General features: G+C 47.0%; 1 protein-coding gene across 2 annotated transcripts in view; it reads right to left on the bottom strand.

Annotated features, from left to right (window-relative positions):
• The window catches only part of NFASC (neurofascin), a 201,632-nt gene that overhangs the window by 88,785 nt on the left and 92,274 nt on the right, over positions 1–20,573 (bottom strand). For both annotated transcript variants that reach the window (XM_070384557.1, XM_070384556.1), the window contains exon 2: positions 11,129–11,237. In XM_070384557.1, the coding sequence (XP_070240658.1) occupies positions 11,129–11,237 (109 nt within the window). The remainder of the gene's footprint in view (positions 1–11,128; positions 11,238–20,573) is intronic.

Here is a 20,573-nt window from a genome sequence, read left to right as displayed (position 1 = left end):
GCGGAAACGTCTGGAAGTGACTTGGGCTAGGGAGATCATGAGCTTGGAACCAAATATGTCCAGTTCGAAATGCCCAGGGCTGTGAACAAAACACCTCTGCAGGTAGTCTGAGGCTGTGCTTCTGAATTATTGCCTGCAGATACGCACAGCGACAGATTAGTGCTACAGGGCCATGTGCCAGCAGCTAGCTCTTAGAATAAACTAATGAAATGACTGGAATAGTACTACAGGAACCAATGAAGGAGTACACTCACACATCACTGCCACAGGATATTGTGGGGGCAACAGAGAGATAATGAAAGCCCAACCGAGCCAACGCAAAACTCAGCCATCCTGCATCAGATTACAAAAACAAACACGCAGCAGGGTTTATCACTGCGGCTGCCTGGAAGCAACCTGTTCAGAAATCAGAGAGAGGAGCTGAAACAAAAGAGCAAAGAGGAGCCCATCAAAACAGGGAGTGGGGAAGGACCGTGTGCGTGGGGTCTGAGAAGCACTCAGGAGTATCCCAGGCCAGGCCACGGGCTCCCTGCAGACAGGCAGGCAGGCCCTCTTAGGGGAACTCAGGACTAGGACATAAGGAATTGCTCGTCATTTGTTCCCAGTACCAACCAGGAACAGTTGCAAATGATGTATACATAAATATAAATCCAAGTGGCTCAGCTTATATAAATATATAATACATATAACTTGTAATAATCACATTTTCACTCACTTTTCATTTTCTTTCTTCAAGAACAGAGAAAGAGCTGGTATGTGTTCTCTATTATGTTTTGGCAGAAAAAATAGCCGAGGAGCTGACTTAAGAGACAAAACCTACACTCTCTGTCCTCCGCTCAAGCCCTCTGACCTGGCTCCCACCCCATGCGGCCTCTTCTCCCGCAGGGCCAGCCTGGGCCTCACACCCCCCGCCCCCCAGACCAGCCAGGTAGTTGCTGGGCCTTCGGCCACCTCCGTGAAGGCTGGAAGCGCTACCCCTTACCTCTCTACAGTGCAAACGCCCCTCCTCACCGAGGCCCTCAGTGGCAACCCCTCTGCAGTGCAGACCCTACCTTCCCACTGAAAGTGGGCTGCGATTTCCCCTGTACCCCCAGCACGCTCTGTTCCAGGGGTCATACATATCCTCCTGCCGGTGAGACTAGTTGTTCCTCATCCATCTCCTGCATCAGACTCTGAACTTCCTGAGTCTATGCTTTGTCTCCCTCAGTAGCAATCCAGTACAATAAATATTCATGGAGTGAGTGAATAGCCATCTTATCAGATACTTCCTCTTAATTGAGAGATATGCATCCATCAAGAATTAGTGTATTAGAAATTCTTGATTAAATCATATATAATAAAACTGTTGTTACAACATACACTTGAGTAATAAAAATAACAGCAATAACCTAATAACATCTATTAAGCATCCCATGAAGTAGACAGACCTCGTCCCTGCTCAGCAGACACACTCATCCCCTTTTTCCCTGAAATCCACCCCTACTCCCTTTCAGGGCATCTTTCTGATCTCAGTCAGGGCCTCCCTGTTCCCTCCATCCTGAAGACAGATTCTCAGAACTAGGGATTCGGGGCTCCAGGCATTAACCCCTGAATGGCCGTCTCTTCTGTTCCCAGCCTCCCTGCACCCACATCCAGAGGGTTTCAGCTCAGCTGCCCTGATTCTGAGGTCACCTTCTGCAGAGGGGTGCCCAGGGCGCTGTGGAGGACCCTCCTCCCTGCTCCCCTCCTTCCACGGGTCCACAGATTCCTTCCATCTCTTATGCCAAGGGAGGAACCAGGCAACAGATGGTGACCCCAGCCCGAGTGCTCCCTCCACTCACAGGCATCTGAAGGCCGGATGGGTTTCCTAGGAAACTCAAGTGCCCCATACTGGTGATCCCCAGCCTCTCCCAAAGAGAGCACCAAGCAGGAAGGAGGAAGACAGAGGGGAAGACGAGACCGATGGGAAGCCGCAGGAGGAGCTCCATGCCTTCCTCCCAAGTATCCCCAGTGAAGCCAGACGCCTCACATCTCCCCTTCACCCCCCCAAGATGGCCACAGTCTCAGCATCTTCACAAAGTTTCGCTGCCCGTGCAATCCTCCCCCTCTCCCTTTCGGGGCTGTAACTACATGAACCCTCCTGGGGCCCCAGGACTTGACAGCCTAAGTAAGCACTCACCAGCCTGCTTCTTCATCTGCCTCTCCCCTGCCCAGGAGTGGAGACCCGCTTCCTCCCTGCGTGGGGTTCAACCAGTTGTCTTCTAGGATTTTCCAACAACTAAGGACACCTTGTATGTGGATTCAAGCCCCCTTCCCCCTCCTCCCTTCTCAGGGTTGGAGGAGGGTGGTCTCCATCTGCTCGGTGGCTGTGTTGCATGCTTGGCTCCCTGGCATTGTCAGAGGGAGCGATCTGGGAGGAGAGAGGGGCTGTGTTTAACCATTGAGAGGGTTCCCCTGGTGGCAGGGGCACCGGCAGGTCTGGCCCCTCCTCGCCCTGCCTGAGGTCACGGGGTCTCAGCAGGAGTGGGGGATGGGGAACAACAATATCAGGTGGCCCCGATTCCCACCAGGGGAGGGGGCGGAGGGGGACACCTGGGTTTAGGATTAAGGATTTGGCTGAAAACAACTGTTTCCTGCCCAACACCCAGAACTAATCTATTGGTTGAAACCTGAACCACTGGGCTATTTATTAAGTTGGGAACAAGGGAAGGAGGGGGCAGGAAAGGAGAAAGAGGGAAGAGGTCTTTTTCCCTTGAGGTGCCCACCGTGAGTGTCCGGTGAACTTCTCATGCTCCCTCCAGGCTGCCAGGGGCCCAGAGCATGGGCAGGCACCTTGCTGCTCACAAGCCACCAGGCCGCTCATGAAGGCTGTGCCCACCCAGAACGTGTCCCCCTTCTGGGCAGGAGGTGCAGGCCCCTCATTGCGGGGGCAGAGCTGGTTGGGACACTAAGTGAACAGCGCTTGGACAGGGAGACCCGCTGCATGATTTTGCGTAGCTGATTTGTGTGGGTCTACCAAAAATCTTTTAACCTTCCGCTTATAATGGATCTTGGGTTATTTTTATTTATTTTTTCCCCATCACCACAATGCTTCAGTGAACATCCCTGTACATGTAATACAGAGGAAGTGGGGTGGCTGCCTTATCCTGTCTCTTTAACCCCACGCCAACTGGAACCTGAAATATATCTTAGTCTGGTATAGAGAGGCAGCCCGAAGTATAAGCGGCCAGGTCCACGGTCCAACCCTGGACATCCCACCGCACAAGCCAACAGTTGCTGGACACGCTGGGAGGGACTGTACCGGTGCTGCAATCCACCCGAGCCCGCTTTCTGACGTTCTCTGGGGCGGTGCATTTTCTCCACATTATTATCATTGCTTACTCGCTCATCCTCCAAGAGGCAGCACTAGGAAACACACATGGAATGGAAAAAACTCTCAAATGTAGCCAGTGCCGCTGCCTGTGAGCTGGTCAGACGCTGCACAGGGGCTGCCTTCGGTACGGTGTGTGGATATCTGTGAATTTCCATTATTCTGGCTCCACTCACTGCCACTGCTCACTGTTAACTGAGCTCTGACCAGGCTCCTTACAAAGACTAACAGGTAAAACAGACTATAAAGGAAACAGAAGTTAACAAGTAGGGTATGCAGACAGCCTCCAGCTTGGAGACACCAGCTAAAGAGACACAGGAAACAGCCTTCCCTCAGTGGGGGGAGAAATTCTGCCACCTCCAGGAAGAAGAAGAAGAGCCCCCACCTCCCCGTACCTCGAGCCCGCTCCTCATTTATGTCCATTTTCTACCCTCAGGGAGAGAGTTTCACAGCAATTAGACACACATCTTTTTCACAGCTGGAGGGAGAGGAGAGAGGGCTTGTGAAGCTTCCACCCCCTCCACGTGGGGGAGAAGAAAGCAGGATGGCAGAGCTGGCCCCCCTGCTGGCTGACAGCCTGTCAGCAAAGGCTAGAGAGGAAAGTGATCATAACCTATGGACATGATCCTGTGTGTGCAAGGGTGCAGCCCAAGGTCCGGGGAGGGCGGGGAGGGACCTGGGTTCGAAGGAAAGATAAGAGACTGGAGATAGACGGCCTGAAAGGGGGCTTGGATTTAGTATGAAAAGACCTGCTCCTGCTGCTGCTAAGTTGCTTCAGTCGTGTCCGACTCTGTGCAACCCCATAGACCGCAGCCCACCAGGCTCCCCCGTCCCTGGGATTCTCCAGGCAAGAACACTGGAGTGGGTTGCCATTTCCTTCTCCAATGCAGGAAAGTGAAAAGTGAGAGTGAAGTCGCTCAGTCGTGTCCGACTCTTAGCGACCCCATGGACTGCAGCCCACCAGGCTCCTCGGTCCATGGGATTTTCCAGGCAAGAGTACTGGAGTGGGTTGCCATTGCCTTCTCCAATGAAAAGACCTAGGGTTCCTCAAAACATGAAACACAGAATTACTATATGCCCCAGCAAACCACTCCTGGGTATACACCAAAGAACTACAGATATATGTCCACATGAGAACTTGTACATAAATGTGCACAGCAGCATAGCTGATCACAGACAAAAAGTGGAAACAACCTGAACGTCTATCAACTGAGGATGGATAAATAAAATCTATATATACCATGGAATATTATTTAACCACCAAAAAGGAATGATACAGAGAGACATGCTACAATGCGGCTGAACCTTGAGAACATCACGCTAAGTAAAAGAAGCCAGACACAAACGACCATGTATTGTACCATTCCATTAGTATGAAACGTCTGAAATAGGCAAATTTCCAGAAGTAGGAAATAGACTGATGATTGTCTAGGGCTAGAGGAAGACCAAGCTTCCCTGGTGGCTCAGATAGTAAAAAATCTGCCTGCAATGCAGGAGACCCGGGCTCGACCCCTGGGTCAGGAAGATGCCCTGGAGAAGAGAATGGCTACCAAACCAGTATTCTTGTCTGGAGAACTCCATGGACAGAGGACCTAGTGGGCTATAGTCCATGGGATCGCAAAGAGTTGGACACAACTGAGTGACTAACCCTCACTCCTTGAGAGAAAGACCACGGTCAGGCGGAGGAGAAGGGGCTGCTGATGGGTACGGAGATTCTTTGGTGGACGGAGAAGGTAATGAAAATGTTCTAAAATTAACTGTGGTGATTAGTGCCCAACTCTGTGAATATATTAAAAATCAGTGCATAATATTTTTTAAACTTATTTTTTAATTGAAGTATAGTTGATACGCAAGTTGTATACTTTATAATGGTAAATCGTATGGTATGTGAATTCTATCTCAATGAAACTATTGTTTAAAACATCAATGAGAAAAAAGGATTAACTACGTAAGACCTTGGAAGACTTTGTTAGAAAACGGTGATACTTCAATAAGGAAAATAAATGATTAAATTTATAAACGTAGCTTCAAATGTTCAAAGGAACTCAAGTTTATTAATGGACTCAAGCAGATTATTAAAATTTATGAGATTTATAAAAAGAATTGTAAAGTTTATCAGTTGAAAGGTTTAAGAAAAAACTAGGTTTGGGGATCAATATATTGAATATTGAGTTTTTAAAAAAGACTTTGGGCTAACTCCTCGGATGCCACCCAGAACAAGTCGCAGTCTGCGCACTCCCCGCCTCCGCAGTAAGCTACAAAACGCTGTGCAGACACGGTGCTGCAGGAAGCGCAACCTGAGACCTCAGTCTCTCAGCAGCTCCCCCGAAGGGTGAGGGCTATGCCCTAGTCAGCTTCTGTCCGGACCCCCGCTTCCGCACTCCAGTCACCGACCACTGCATTCCCAGGCTCCCTGAGCGGGCTGTCTGTTTGGAGCCAGGCCCCTGTCCATCTGAGGAGCTACCATCTGGATCCATCTGCTCACGATGTCACTCATGTTAAGCTGCTTACTCCACCCTCTCTTTGTGGGATTCCAGGCCCAGTTTCAACAGACCAGGGTTCTAAAGCCATTTGAAAACCACAGGATGAGCTCAAGCAGGAAAGAAAAGGGTGGGGGGCCAGGGAGAAGGCAGGCTGTTGGAGAAGCTTGGGGTGGGGAAAGAGGAAGGGCCTCCAGCCCCTTCACTGACTGTGAGCTTCTTGGGGCAGAGGGCGGCGTCCTCTCCTTTCCTGTGCTCTTCATAGAAATGAGCACCAGATGAAGGCAGAACAGGATCAACTAGGAACATGCAGCCCGGGGGAAACACGCCGGACAGCAATTCCGAGCCGCAGCCTCAAGAGGAAGGGGTGTACTGTGACCCGTCTGGCTCAGGAAGGGGGTGCAGACTCGGGAGCCACATACCCGAGGTTCTCTCTAACCTCATGGTTCAGCAATTCGTTTACCCTCTCTCTCAGTCAGAGCCTTAGTTTGCTTGTCTTTGAATGGGTAATACACATTTATTACAATATTATTGTGACTACTAATTAAATGAGTTGATTTAATTCATTTTAAGTGAATTAATGTGCTAATGCATTTGTATAGCATCTAACGGGCTTCCCCTGTAGCTCAGTTGGTAAAGAACCGGCCTGCAATGCAGGAGACCCACGTTCAACCCCTGGGTTGGGAAGATCCCCTGGAGAAGGAAATGGTAACCCACTCCAGTATTCTTGCCTGGGAAATCCCATGGACAGAGGAGCATGGACAGTCCATGGGGTGGCGAGAGTCAGACACGACTTAGCAACTAAACCACCTCCACGATAGCATCTAACGCAAGGCCTGGCCCAAACTTGACTTTCAAAAGCTATTGGTTATTTCTTCTTCCCCACAAGTGACAGATGGTGCAATGCTTTGCTACATGGCTTTGGACAAGCTGGACTTTCAACCCTAGATGTGTCTTATAGATCTACAAAACACACGATGCCTGTGCTAATAACCATACCCTACTCTGGGGCCAAGGAGTCATTACTGTCTCATTGTACGGTCATCTGCACAAGTGCAGTCTACCGTGGACCAGACAGAAGGGCAGCTCCTGCGAGATTCCAGAGCAGCCAAAGCAGCCTTCGCTTCCCTCTCTCCTGCCTCAACCCTGCGTCCTGACCCAAAGCGCTAGGAACTCCTGGAGACCACTGCCCCACCCCCATTCCGCCCCTGCTCACCCAGCCTCTTCCACCAGCGGCCCCACGACCCATGACATCGACCACCCCAGGTGGGAGTCGACCTCAAAGGAGCCAGGTCCGTTCTTCTGAGGCTTCCATCCTGCTGCCAGTATTGGCCTAGCTGCTGATATTCCAAGGCAATGGCACCCCACTCCAGTACTCTTGCCTGGAAAATCCCACTGACGGAGGAGCCTGGTAGGCTGCAGTTCATGGGGTTGCTAAGAGTCAGACACGACTGAGCGACTTCACTTTCACTTTCACATTCCAAGGATAGCACATCCCTGGCTGCATTTTTAAGGTTCCTATCTGACACAACAGGGAGACGCAGGGAGGAAAGGACCAAGACAGCAGGAGGGAGCGGCATCTGTTCCCTCCCCTCCCTCCAGCCCTCTGCATTTACATCCAACTCAGACACTGGTCTGGGTCCAACTGCCGTCCTGGCAGGCTTCTGCAGGCTGGAGATGTGAAAATACAGGAGCGTGGAGGAGGGCGTGTGGGACAGACAGGGGACGGCCGTTCCCTGCGTTATGAGATGCGCTGTTTGTCTAGGGGTCTGCGGCTGAGCGCTGGCTATGATGCTTAGGCCAAGACACGGCCGGCTCCAGCGGTGGAGGGGAAAGCCGCGTTAACGCCCCCAGTGAGTGTACACACCTGTGTGTGGCAGGGCCTCTCTCTGCTGTAGTCTCTAGTCCTCCCGTTAGAATCAGAAACTCACGGGGTGACACGCTGTCTCAAACCCAGCAGCCCCACCTCCGGTATACAGTTGGGTTCAGCAGGGCGGCAGAAAGGCTGGGGTGGGGGGGCGGTGTGGAAGTGAGTGCATCGCCTCCACAGAGATGAGGCAGACGGCACACGTCACTGAGGCGACCAGCTCTCTCTGCGGTCACCGGTGGCTCCACACCCAGCCCTGCACACCTCAGCACCCAGGACAGGGTGGTAAGCATGGGTACTGTCTCAGGGGCCCGGAGTTGGTCCTGGGGAGAGAGTTCCCAGTGAAGCCCCACGGCCCGCCCCCGATCATCTCCCAGCCGTGGTCCTGCTCTCCCCATGGCCAGGGAGGCCCGCTGCAGTGCTTCTGGAGGCAGAAGGCCCGGCACCTGGCAGGGAGACTGAGGGGTGTGAATGCAATTAACCAAATGACGCCGTCTGAGACACCGAAGGCCTGCGGAGGACGGTGGTTCCTCTGCCTGCGTCAGAGGGCAGGTGTCTGCTCCGAGCGCCTGGCAGGCCCAGGAGCTGAGGCACCGAGGGAGGGAGAGGTTAGTCTGAGCAGGGCAGGTGCTCACGCTGGCGGAGGGGGAGGGCGGAGCGGGAGGGCGGAGCGGGAGGATGGAGGGGCCATGTGCGGGAGCAGACGCTGGGGTGGGCCCCAGATGGCTATGGCCCGGAACAAGAGGAGAGCCAGAGAGGAGGAGGGCAGACAGACAGACGACTTACTCATCTGAGGCGTCCCAAGCAGAGACACAAAATCAGATTTCTACCTAGAACCTGGCTGGAGTCCTGCTCAGAATCATCTGTGCAGCCCAGCCCACCCTGAGAATGCTCTGCAGCCCCGAAGTCAATCGGCCAGCTGTGTGGTCCCAGAGCTGCAGGACGGCCGGGGTTCCATCCTGGTGAGGGCACTTTCTCAGACATGAGCGCTGAGCACGCTCCTTCACTTGTTGTGACACCAGTAAAACGTGGTAACAATGTGCCCCATTTCACAGAATTGCCGTGCAGAGGATTACAAGGAACACGCCGAGTGCGGGCAGCCAGGGAGCCCTCCAGGGCTGATTCAGGCAAGGCTGACTGTTACCATCCTCTAAAGAGCCTGCTCAGTCCTCCTCTCAGAACTTCCTGGGCCCTCAGTAGCCATATGTGTGTACTCTTGTTTTCTTCTTTTTAAGTTTCCCAGTCAATCTGAAAGTCCTCTGATCCTTTGACCCTTCATGATGCCTCAGACTGGAGGAGGCCCTGTGGCATCCCAGCAAGAAAAATGGCTCACAATTCAGGACATCTGAGTCCTAATATGAGCTCTGTTGGGAATTCATTTTGTGGATGTTAGAGAAATAACTTCTTGAGCCTCAGTTTATCCATCAATCAAATGGGAATGCTGTCACCAGCTGCTGCTGCTGCTGCTAAGTCACTTCAGTCGAGTCCGACTCTGTGTGACCCCATAGAAGGCAGCCTACCAGGCTCCGCCGTCCCTGGGATTCTCCAGGCAAGAACACTGGAGTGGAATGCCATTTCCTTCTCCAATGCATGAAAGTGAAAAGTGAAAGTGAAGTCGCTCAGTCATGTCTGACTCTAGCGACCCCATGGACTGCAGCCTACCAGGCTCCTCCGTCCATGGGATTCTCCAGGCAAAAGTACTGGAGTGGGGTGCCACTGCCTTCTCTGACTGACACCAGCCTTGCCCTCATAACAGAATTTTCATGAAAGTCAAATGACACAACTAATCTAAACAAATGCACTATAAAAATAAAAGCTCTGAACTAATATGGGCTTGCAGATGAGACTGGAAGTGTCCAGAGGTAGGAACTAGAACAGGTTTGCCCTGCATCAGGCAGGCTGTGGCAGGGTAGGACTCCAGCTGCCAGTCAGATGGACCGCTGGACAGGGACACTGCTGTCATCAGAGAAGCGGGTTCCTCAGGGAGGCATCTGGTTGGGCAACCCTGAGTGTGTGTGCCCAGCGAGGAGGGCGGAGGGGCCTTTGGAGGGAGCACAGAGATACAAAGTAGGGAGGGTGCAAGTGCCAAGAGAGAGGGCACAGCGACCCACAGCTGGACCAGCCCCTGATTCTGCACACACCTGGGGTCTGTTCCTATGCTGTGCCACAGATACTAACATGCCGGTTATAATAACCTATGCATTATTTTTGCAACCAGAGTCCTCCAAATACAAAGCAAAAAAACCCTGGTGTCCCCCTGCTACTGCCAGTATGTTTAAGTTCAGTCTTCAGTAACAACGATCAGGTGAAAAAGTCCTGTGGTCAGATGGATTTCCCAGGTGGTCCCTGAAACCTGACACTGTTCTAGGGCAAGCTGCAGATCTAGAAGAACCCCCACAGAAACTACCTTCATAAAACAGGTATATCCGAGCCACTGTTGCTATGACAAGTAATAACTTTCATATACTAAATACCTACTCTAAGCCTACTATATGCCAGGCACAGTATAGGGCTCCTTTATGTTTCATCTTGACCACAAGATATTCCTTATTACCCCCATGTAGACAGCTAGAGTGGCTTGAAACTTTCCTACAGTCACAAAGCAAGGAGAGCTGGATTTTGTCCAGAGCCCAAATCCATGTTATCAGCATATCCCGTTCCTAACTTCCAGCTCCCTCCCTGCCTGCATCCTCCCAGCCCAAATCCCCAACTCTTTCTGGGAGGAAAGGGAACTGGAGCAATGAGGCAGAGATACCCACACTCAAGAATGGGGCAACACTTCTCTGTTCAGGCTTCCAGGACAGACTCCCTCAGCCCAGAAGCCTCCAGGCTGCTTGTTTGTGGTTCAGTACCAATTACTCCTTGGTTAAAACTGTAGCCCTTAATTTTTGCACATCCTCCTCTGACATTCCTGCCTGGAGATTGAAGTAGGAGCAGCAGCATTTTATCCCAGAATGGAACAATGCAGACCCTGGACACAGGGTGTGGCTTCAGTGACGTCAGCTTCAGCCACGAACTGTGCCCTGGACAGCTGTCCATCCACCAGGGCCCCCTGCCCGCCCAGAGAAAGGGTTCTCACAAGGCCCTGCATATGCTGGTGCTGTCATTCAGGAGGCTCCCGGGTTGCAGAGGCCAGGCTAAGAGGGGTGCAGGTCACAAACACAGCTGTTCCCCAGTTTTCAAAAGAGGTGAACAGTCGGGACAATATGCAGGACTAATGCCGGCTCACCACGTCTGCTGGAGGAAAAGGAATGGTACTTCCCCAAAGTCAGCCTCCGGCCAAGGACAGCCTTGCAGCCTGGCTCTGTGGCCCACTCTGGGGAGGAGGATGGAGCTGTCCCTCAGAGCCAGAAACTTCTCTCATCAAAGAGAAGGGGCAGGAGGCAAGAATTGCCCCCACCCCGCCCCAGAGCCAGGGAGCCAGGCACTCACCGTCTCTGCCTCATTCAGCCTCCTTTCCGTAACGCCAGAGGGGGCTCCCTTCCCGGCTGCAGAGACAAGGAAAACTCCGGCGTCCCAAACTGCACAGAAGTCAGTCAACCTGTCACAAAGCAAACACAAAGGAGAACCCGGGGTCACTCGAGGAAAGAAAAAGAAAAGGCTTTGTGCTCTGAGGCTTGTTCATTCACTGGAAATTACATCTTTGTCTACACCCGTTTGCACAGTTTCACATAGCATAAGAGCATCTTTGTTCACAGAAATGCAAAGCACTCTGCAAGAAATGGGAGAGATTCTGCAAGGTGCTAGACTCTGGACTCTGGGGAAGGAAGGTCGGCTCTCTGTCTCTCCATAAGGTCGTTATTGTGAATTGACACCATAATCAAATTGCAGAATCCTTAGTCACCTAAAGGAGGGAAGCCATATCTCAAAGAATTTCTCCTACACCCGAGGAAGAATTTACCCAATAATTATTTCATTACTTTTCTTACTTAAGTATTATGTTTTTCTTCCCCATCTACAGATAATCAAACTGAGTTCATCATAAATAAACTGCACATTAAAAGGAGACCTAATTTTGGTGTTAGGAGACATGGGTTTTAGGTCCTAGCTTTTTTTATTCTTTAGGGTGGGGTCGCAGAGTGTAGGACACAACTGAGCGACTGAACAGCAACACTTCCCTACATGTAATGCATTTTCCTCATCTGTAAAATGGGGAGAATGTACGGGACAGTGCATCAGATCACCAGACCATTAGTTGGCATTTCAAATGTTCAGGTCCCAGGTCTGATCCTTTGGGGCAATCATTTAGCCTTTCTCAGTACAGATAACATACTTCAATCATTTGCTTTAACATTAAAATGTGTCTGTAGAAAATGGTAACATCCACCTGTGTGGAGGGGAGTGTGGCAATACCTATCAAAAGAAGTGTGCATTTACTTTTTGGCCCAGCAGTCTCAGTTCTAGGAATCTTTTCGAAATACATCCTGCATGATGCCCATGTTGTGACCTCAAGGGTTACTGTTAAGTGAAAAAAACCATGATAGGAAAAAGTGTCTTTAATATGCTATCATTTAAGAAAGGAAGAACAAATGCAAATATATATATATATATTTTGAAAAGACAAGAAAAGGATAAAGCATAAAATAAAATTTAAAGGACCTGGGGGAAAGGGAAGAATAATGTGGAGGGAACAGGGACACTGAATACATCTTGTTTTGTGGGTTTGCTTTGAAACATGTCAGTATTTGACATAATAATAAGGCACAATATTTCTTAAAGAAATTCCTAAAATGAAAGCGTAGCAAATGAGTCTATGTGTCCAGTTGGTTGGTATAGCTACACATAGAGAAACTCAAACATGGCAATTTGGCTGTATATCATTAGAGGGATACACCTTAATAAAAAGAACTGCCCCATCCCTCATCCCCCCACCCAATACCCTAAATTGTTTTCCGTAATCATATTATTGATGAAGATATGGTGTTTTAATTGTTGTCATTCTGAGACTTTTGTATGTATATTGTGGGATAAACCAAATGAGTGATAATATTTATATTACTGAAAAATAAGAGTTTCTTGTTGAAAGAAGAAATAAATGTAAGCTTGATGAGATCAAGTTAAAATTTTGTAGTCCTGAGTATGAACTGGGAGTATCAGGATGAACTCCATGTTTTACCTACATCCATACACACACACACACACACACACACACACACTTCCTGCTGCTACTGCTAAATCACTTCAGTCGTGTCCAACTCTGTGCGACCCCATAGACGGAAGCCCACCAGGCTCCCCCTTCCCTGGGTTTCTCCAGGCAAGAACACTGGAGTGGGTTGCCATTTCCTTCTCCAATGCAGGAAAGTGAAAAGTGAAAGTGAAGTCACTCAGTCGTGTCTGACTCTTAGCGACTCCATGGACTGCAGCCCACCAGGCTCCTCCATCCATGGGATTTTCCAGGCAAGAGTCCTGGAGTGGGGTGCCATTGCCTTCTCCCCACACACTTCCTAGCCAGGCCTAGAAACAAGGATCGTCCTAGAAGGAATGAGTATGCCCAGAATCAGATTATGAACTCTATGTACCATCGCCTAAAGGAATCAGGCTTTCTTGGAGGAAGGTCTGATACAGCAAATGTGTAAGTTGAGTCCAGAACATCTTGTCACATCATAAAAGCAAACAAAGTGTTAATGATTTCTAGAGTTACAGCAAAAAGATTCAGAAGCTACCCAGCCTAGGATGTCCCTGGTTAAGTTGAGAATTAAAACAGAATCATGGCTACAATAGGTTGAAACATAACAAATGTGTTTAAATCTTATAAATCCCCAATAAGATTCTTTAAAACCCCAGATAACCCATGAGTCACCTTTTAGGGATGCTAGGAACATAGTTCATCATTTTAAAATCTGGTCAATAAAGCCAAAGGGGGAGGAGTGGGCAGCATCATTGCTGAGACAAGGCTGGCCTTGTACTAATCACTGTTGAAGAGAGTGATGGATGCATCAGGTCCATTACAGTAGTACTCTCTCCTGGTTGTAAAACATTTTCAAAATAAAGGAAAACTTTAAATGATAGAACAGGTTGAGAAATGAGAAATCTTAGAATGCTAATTCTTGAAACTTTAGAATCTAAAGTTATTTAATCCTAACAATAATCCTATATGGTAGCCAAGGATACAGACATTATTATCCCCACTTTGCACTGCAAGAAATAAGTGTAAAGAATCCCTTGAGTCAGGAGTCAAGCCCACACATTCTTGTTCCAAAGTTCATTATTTACCAGTTGCTTCTTCAATATTCTCATCTTTTATATCTGCATTAGTAAAACGTTCATTGCCTATATGAGGTTAATGGGAGCTACCAAGAGAAAAGTCCTTGGAAAACAAACCTTTGTATATATATCTTTCTGTCACTTGAAAACTGGGGACCAGATTTGTCCTATGTAGTAGTTGTTCTGAGGATCCAGTGGGAACTGTGATTTGAAGATGGACAGATACCAAGAGAGAAAAACAGAGAACCCTTAAAGATGACTGAGATTACAATTACCCCAATGCCTTCACCATCACTCACAGGACGTGAGGGTTAAATGAGAAGTGAGGCTTGAACTCAGGATATAGACTCCAGCTGACCCAGGAATAGGATGGTCCTTGATATCTGATGCTCTGGGGATGATCAGGGATCAAGAAAGATACCTGACACCCTGTAAACTGCAAGAGCGGCTTGGAGTCACAGGTGGGTGGGGTCCCTGGTCAGGTGGCTGGGCATCTTGGGCACTGCCTCCAGATTCCAGAAGGCCAGACACCTGCTGGGTTCCCTGAATGAGGCCCAGGCTGGAGGGAGTGCGGTGGGCAGTGGAACATGGCTTTCTAGTGACAAGAAGGCAGAGCATGTCAGACACGGGGGAGGGCCTGGGGCCGCTCACCAGCTCCCAACTGCTCTCTCTTGGCATTCATAATCCTAATGTCTGCCTGGAGAGGACTCACAGGTCTCTTCTCAGCAACTGTTTATTCCCAGATTGTCCTTCCCTCTGCCACAGAAGAAAAGTGTGTCTCTAACACTTTTCACCTTGGAATTTCATACTATAAGTGCTTATTTCTGGAGAAGTACAAAGTCAGACTTCTCCGGGATGCTGGTTCATGTGTCCCAAAGAAGGCTGAGCACCGAAGAACTGATGCTTTTGAACTGTGGTGTTGGAGAAGACTCTCGAGAGTCCCTTGGACAGCAAGGAGATCAAATGAGTCCATCCTAAGGAGATCAGTCCTGAATATTCACTGGAAGGACTGATGCTGAAGCTGAAACTCCAATACTTTGGCCCCTGATGGGAAGAGAACTCATTCATTGGAAAAGACCCTGATGCTGGGAAAGACTGAAGGTGGGAGGAGAAGGGGGCTACAGAGGATGAGATAGTCGGATGGCCTCATCGACTCAATGAACATGAGTTTGAACAAACTCCGGGAGATAGTGAGGGAGAGGGAAGCCTGGTGTGCTGCAGTCCGTGGGGTTGCAAAGAATGAGACACAACTGAGCGACCGAACAACAATTCCCTTGGATATTTAGTCAGCTCACAGAACAAGGACTTTCTCTGTCTCTTGCTTGAGGTTCTTTCTTAAACATTTAAAAAACTACTTGGTACTTTGAATAGGTAATCCTTTCACATGACATGAAACCCAAAACTTACAAGGGTTCACAGTAAAAGTAGAGCATATATAAGGAAACTTCCATCCCGAGACTGTCCTGCAGGTTCCCAGTCCCACTGAGAGCCTCTCCCCTGCCAGCTACTCTTAACAGTGTTTTGTATTCCTCCCATAGACTTTCTACGTATACATAGATACTCTTTAAAAATTATAGCATACTATACATATTTTGCAAACAAAGCTAGTGGAGGTGATGGAATTCCAGTTGAGTTATTCCAAATCCTGAAAGATGATGCTGTGAAAGTGCTGCACTCAATATGCCAGCAAATTTGGAAAACTCAGCAGTGGCCACAGGACTGGAAAAGGTCAGTTTTCATTCCAATGCCAAAGAATGCTCAAACTACCGCACAACTGCAGTCATCTCACACGCTAGTAAAGTAATGCTCAAAATTCTCCAAGCCAGGCTTCAGCAATATGTAAACCATGAACTTCCTGATGTTCAAGCTGGTTTTAGAAAAGGCAGAGGAACCAGAGATCAAATTGCCAACATCCTCTGGATCATCGAAAAAGGAAGAGAGTTCCAGAAAAGCATCTATTTCTGCTTTATTGACTATGCCAAAGCCTTTGACTGTGTGGATCACAATCAACTGTGGAAAATTCTGAAAGAGATGGGAATACCAGACCACCTGATCTGCCTCTTGAGAAATTTGTATGCAGGTCAGGAAGCAACAGTTAGAACTGGACATGGAACAACAGACTGGTTCCAAACAGGAAAAGGAGTACGTCAAGGCTGTATATTGTCACCCTGTTTATTTAACTTATATGCAGAGTACATCATGAGAAATGCTGGGCTGGAAGAAACACAAGCTGGAATCAAGATTGCCGGGAGAAATATCAATAACCTCAGATATGCAGATGACACCACCCTTAGGCAGAAAGTGAAGAGGAACTCAAAAGCCTCTTGATGAAGGTGAAAGTGGAGAGTGAAAAAGTTGGCTTAAAGCTCAACATTCAGAAAACGGAGATCATGGCATCCGGTCCCATCACTTCATGGGAAATAGATGGGGAAACAGTGGAAACAGTGTCAGACTTTATTTTTCTGGGCTCCAAAATCACTACAGATAGTGACTGCAGCCATGAAATTAAAAGACGCTTACTCCTTGGAAGGAAAGTTATAACCAACCTAGATAGCATATTCAAAAGCAGAGACATTCCTTTGCCAACAAAGGTTTGTCTAGTCAAGGCTATGGTTTTTCCTGTGGTCATGTATGGATGTGAGAGTTGGACTGTGAAGAAGGCTGAGCGCCAAAGAATTGATGCTTTTGAACTGTGGTGTTGGAGAAGACTCTTGAGAGTCCCTTGGACTGCAAGGAGACCCAACCAGTCCATTCTGAAGGAGATCAGCCCTGGGATTTCTTTGGAAGGAATGATGCTAAAGCTGAAACTCCAGTACTTTGGCCACCTCATGTGAAGAGTTGACTCATTGGAAAAGACTCTGATGCTGGGAGAGATTGGGGCAGGAGGAGAAGGGGGATGACAGAGGATGAGATGGCTGGATGGCATCACTGACTCGATGGACATGAGTCTGAGTGAACTCCGGGAGTTGGTGATGGACAGGGAGGCCTGGTGTGCTGCGATTCATGGGGTCGCAAAGAGTCAGACACAACTGAGCGACTGATCTGATCTGATACATATTTTCTTCAAACTTGTCTTTTTGAGTTAATATCTTAGGTATCTTTCAGTATTAGTTCGTATGAAACTGCCTTATTACTTCTAGCAGGTGTATAGTATTCTACTGTATGAAAAATATATATATAATAATCCTCTACTGATAGACATTTAGAATGTTTGTAATCACTGAACATGGAAAATTGCTGTGATACATTATCTTTGGATAAATATGATTTCTCTTATTTGTAAGATTATTTTTAGGGTAAATTCTCAGATGCATAAGTCCTAGGCCAAAGGTAATGTGGCTACTCCATGAAAGTTTGCACAATTTAAACTCCCATGAGCAATTTATAAAGGTTCCTGCTTCCCATTTCTTCTCCAACATGCTATGTTATTATTATTTTTAAAACCTCTGACCATCAGATGCCCACAAATTGGCATCCATTTGTGGTTCTTTTATTATAAGTGAGGTTAAGCAATTTTCTTTTCTTTGAATTATTATATTCTTTGCCCATTTCTCTACTGGGTAGTTGGTTTATTCTTGTCAGTTTGAAGGAACTCTTTACACTTTTTTTCTTAGAACACAGATTTTTTAAATTCAAAATTATATAGAGTTTACTTGTAAAGAAAGATTTTTTTAAAATTAAAGATTCCTTTCTTATAATTACCATATTAATGGTTATTTAACACCACATTAGTATGTTAAATTTACTATAACATTTTCAGCCAGTAGCCTGTTTACGTATATTTGTTTTTTTACCTTTTACAGTGTTGTGTTGGTTTCTGTCATACAGCAACGTGAACCAGCCATAATTATGCATCTATCCCCTTCCTCCCTGCCCTCCCCACCTCCCCAGCCCGTTCCTCCAGGTCATCCCAGAGCAACAGGCTGGGCTCCGTCTGCTGCACAGCAACTTTTCACCAGCTGTCCGCCTTACACCTGGTGGTGTATATATGCTGATTCTACTTTCTCCTTTCGTCCCCTTCTCTTCCTCCCCCGCTGTGTCCACAAGCCCATCCTCTACACCTGCATCTCCATTCCTTCCCTGCAAATAGGTTAATCAATACAATTTTTCTAGATTCCATATGTGTGTGAATATATGATCTTTGTTTTTCTCTTTCTGACTTACTTCACTCTGTCCACCTCACTAGAACTGACTCAAATTCATTCTTTTTTATGGTTAATATTCCATTGTATAAATACACCACATCTTTATCCATTCAACTGTCAGTGGACATCTAGGTTGCATCCATGTCCTGGCTACTGTAAATGGTGCTGCTGTGAACACTGGGGTACAGGCTTTTTCAATTTATGGTTCTCTCAGGGTATAGGCCCAGGAGTGGGTTACTGGGTCATATGGTAATTTCTAGTTTTTTTAAGAAATCTCCATACTGTTCTCCGTAATGGCTCTATCAGTTTACACCCCCACCAACAGTATAGGAGGGTTCCCTTTTCTCTACATCCTTTCCAGCATTGATTGTAGATTTTTTGATGATGGCCATTCTGAATGGTGTGAGGTGATACCTCATTGTAGTTTTGATTTGCATTTCTCTAATAAGGAAAGTTATGACCAACCTAGATAGCACGTTAAAAAGCAGAGACATTACTTTGCCAACAAAGCTCCGTTTAGTCAAGGCTATGGTTTTTTCAGTGGTCATATACGGATGTGAGAGTTGGACTATAAAGAAAGCTGAGCACTGAAGAATTGATGCTTTTGAACTATGGTGTTGGAGAAGACTCTTGAGAGTCCCTTGGACTGCAAGGAGATCCAACCAGTCTATCCTAAAGGAGATCAGTCCTGGGTGTTCATTGGAAGGACTGATGCAGAAGCTGAAACTCCAATACTTTGGCCACCTGATGTGAAGAGCTGACTCATTGGAAAAGATCCTGATGCTGGGAGGGATTGGGGGCAGGAGGACAAGGGGACGACAGAGGATGACATGGCTGGATGGCATCACTGACTCGATGGACATGAGTTTAGGTAAACTCCAGGAGTTGGTGATGGACAGGGAGGCCTGGCGTGCTGCAATTCATGGGGTTGCAGAGTCGGACAAAACTAAGCGACTGAACTGAACTGAATAATTAGTGATGTTCAGCATCTTTTCATGTGTTTATTGGCCATCTGTATGTCTTCTTTGGAGAAGAAGATATTTTTTTGACTGGGTTGTTTGTTTTTCTAATATTGAACTGTATGAATTGCCTATATATTCTGGAGATTAATCCTTTGTCAGTTTCATTTGCTATTATTTTCTTCCATTCTGAGGGTTGTCTTTTAATCTTGTTTATTGTTTCCTTTGCTGTGCAAAAGCTTTTAAGTCTAGTTAGGTCCAATTTTTTAATTTTTGTTTTTATTTCCATTACTCTAACAGGTGGGTCAAAGAGGACCTTGCCATAATTTATGTCAAAGAGTGTACTACCTATGTTTTCCTCTGACAGTTTTATAGTTTCTGGCCTTAAGTTTCAGTCTTTAATCCACTTTTGTTTTTGTGTATTATGTTAGGAAGTGTTCTAGTTTCATTCTTTTACATGTAACTGTCGGGTTTTCCTAGCACCACTTACAGAAGAGGCTGTCCTTTCTCCATCGTATGTTCTTGTCTCCTTTGTAAAAAAGAAGGTGCCCAAATGTGTGTAGGTTTATCTCCGGGCTTATCTATCTTATTCTATCTATCTATCTATATCTATCTATCTATTCTATCTATCTTAAGCTTATCTATCTTATTCCACTGGCCTATATTTCTGTTTTTGTGCTAGTACCATACAGCCTTAATGACTGTAGCTTTGTAGTATAATCTGAAGTCAGGAAGTTGATTCCTCCATCTCCATTTTTCCTTCTCAAGATTGCTGTGGCTATTTGCGGTCTTTTGTGTTTCCATACAAATTGTGAAATTTTTTGTTCTAGTTCTGATAGATAATGATACCAATGATATAAAAATATCATTGGTAGTTTGATAGGGATTGCACTGAATCTGTGTGATTGCTTTGGGTAGTACAGTCATTTTCACAATATTGATTCTTCCAATCTAAGAACATGGAATATCTCTCCATCTGTTTGCACCATCTTGGATTTATCAGTGTCTTATAGTTTTCTGCATATAGATCTTTTGTCTATTTAGGTAGGTTGATTCCTGCTGCTGCTAAGTTACTTCAGTCGTGTCCGACTCTGTGCGACCCCATAGACGGCAGCCCACCAGGCTCCCCCTTCCCTGGGACTCTCCAGGCAAGAACACTGGAGTGGGTTGCCATTTCCTTCTCCAATGCATGAAAGTGAAAAGTGAAAGCGAGTGGTGAATGGGATTGTTTCTTTAATTCTGTTTCTGATTTTTCATTGTTAGTGTATAGGAATGCAAGGGATTTCTGTGTATTAATTTTATATCCTGTGACTTTACTATATTCATTGATTAGCTCTAGTAATTTTCTGGCAGAATCTTTACGGTTTTCTATGTATAGAGTTATGTCATCTGCAAACAGTGAGCTTTACTTTTCTTTTACAATCTGGCTTCTTTTAATTTCATATTTTGCTTCTCTGATTGCTATGGCTAGGACTTTCAAAACTATATTGAGTAATATTGGAGAGAGTAGGTACCCTTATCTTGTTCTTGATCTTAGAGGAAATGCTTTCAGTTTTTCATCATTGAGAA

Source organism: Bos mutus, chromosome 16 (assembly GCF_027580195.1).
Source record: "Bos mutus isolate GX-2022 chromosome 16, NWIPB_WYAK_1.1, whole genome shotgun sequence".
NCBI classification, from domain to species: domain Eukaryota; kingdom Metazoa; phylum Chordata; class Mammalia; order Artiodactyla; family Bovidae; genus Bos; species Bos mutus.
This window is presented reverse-complemented; position numbering and strand designations above follow the sequence as displayed.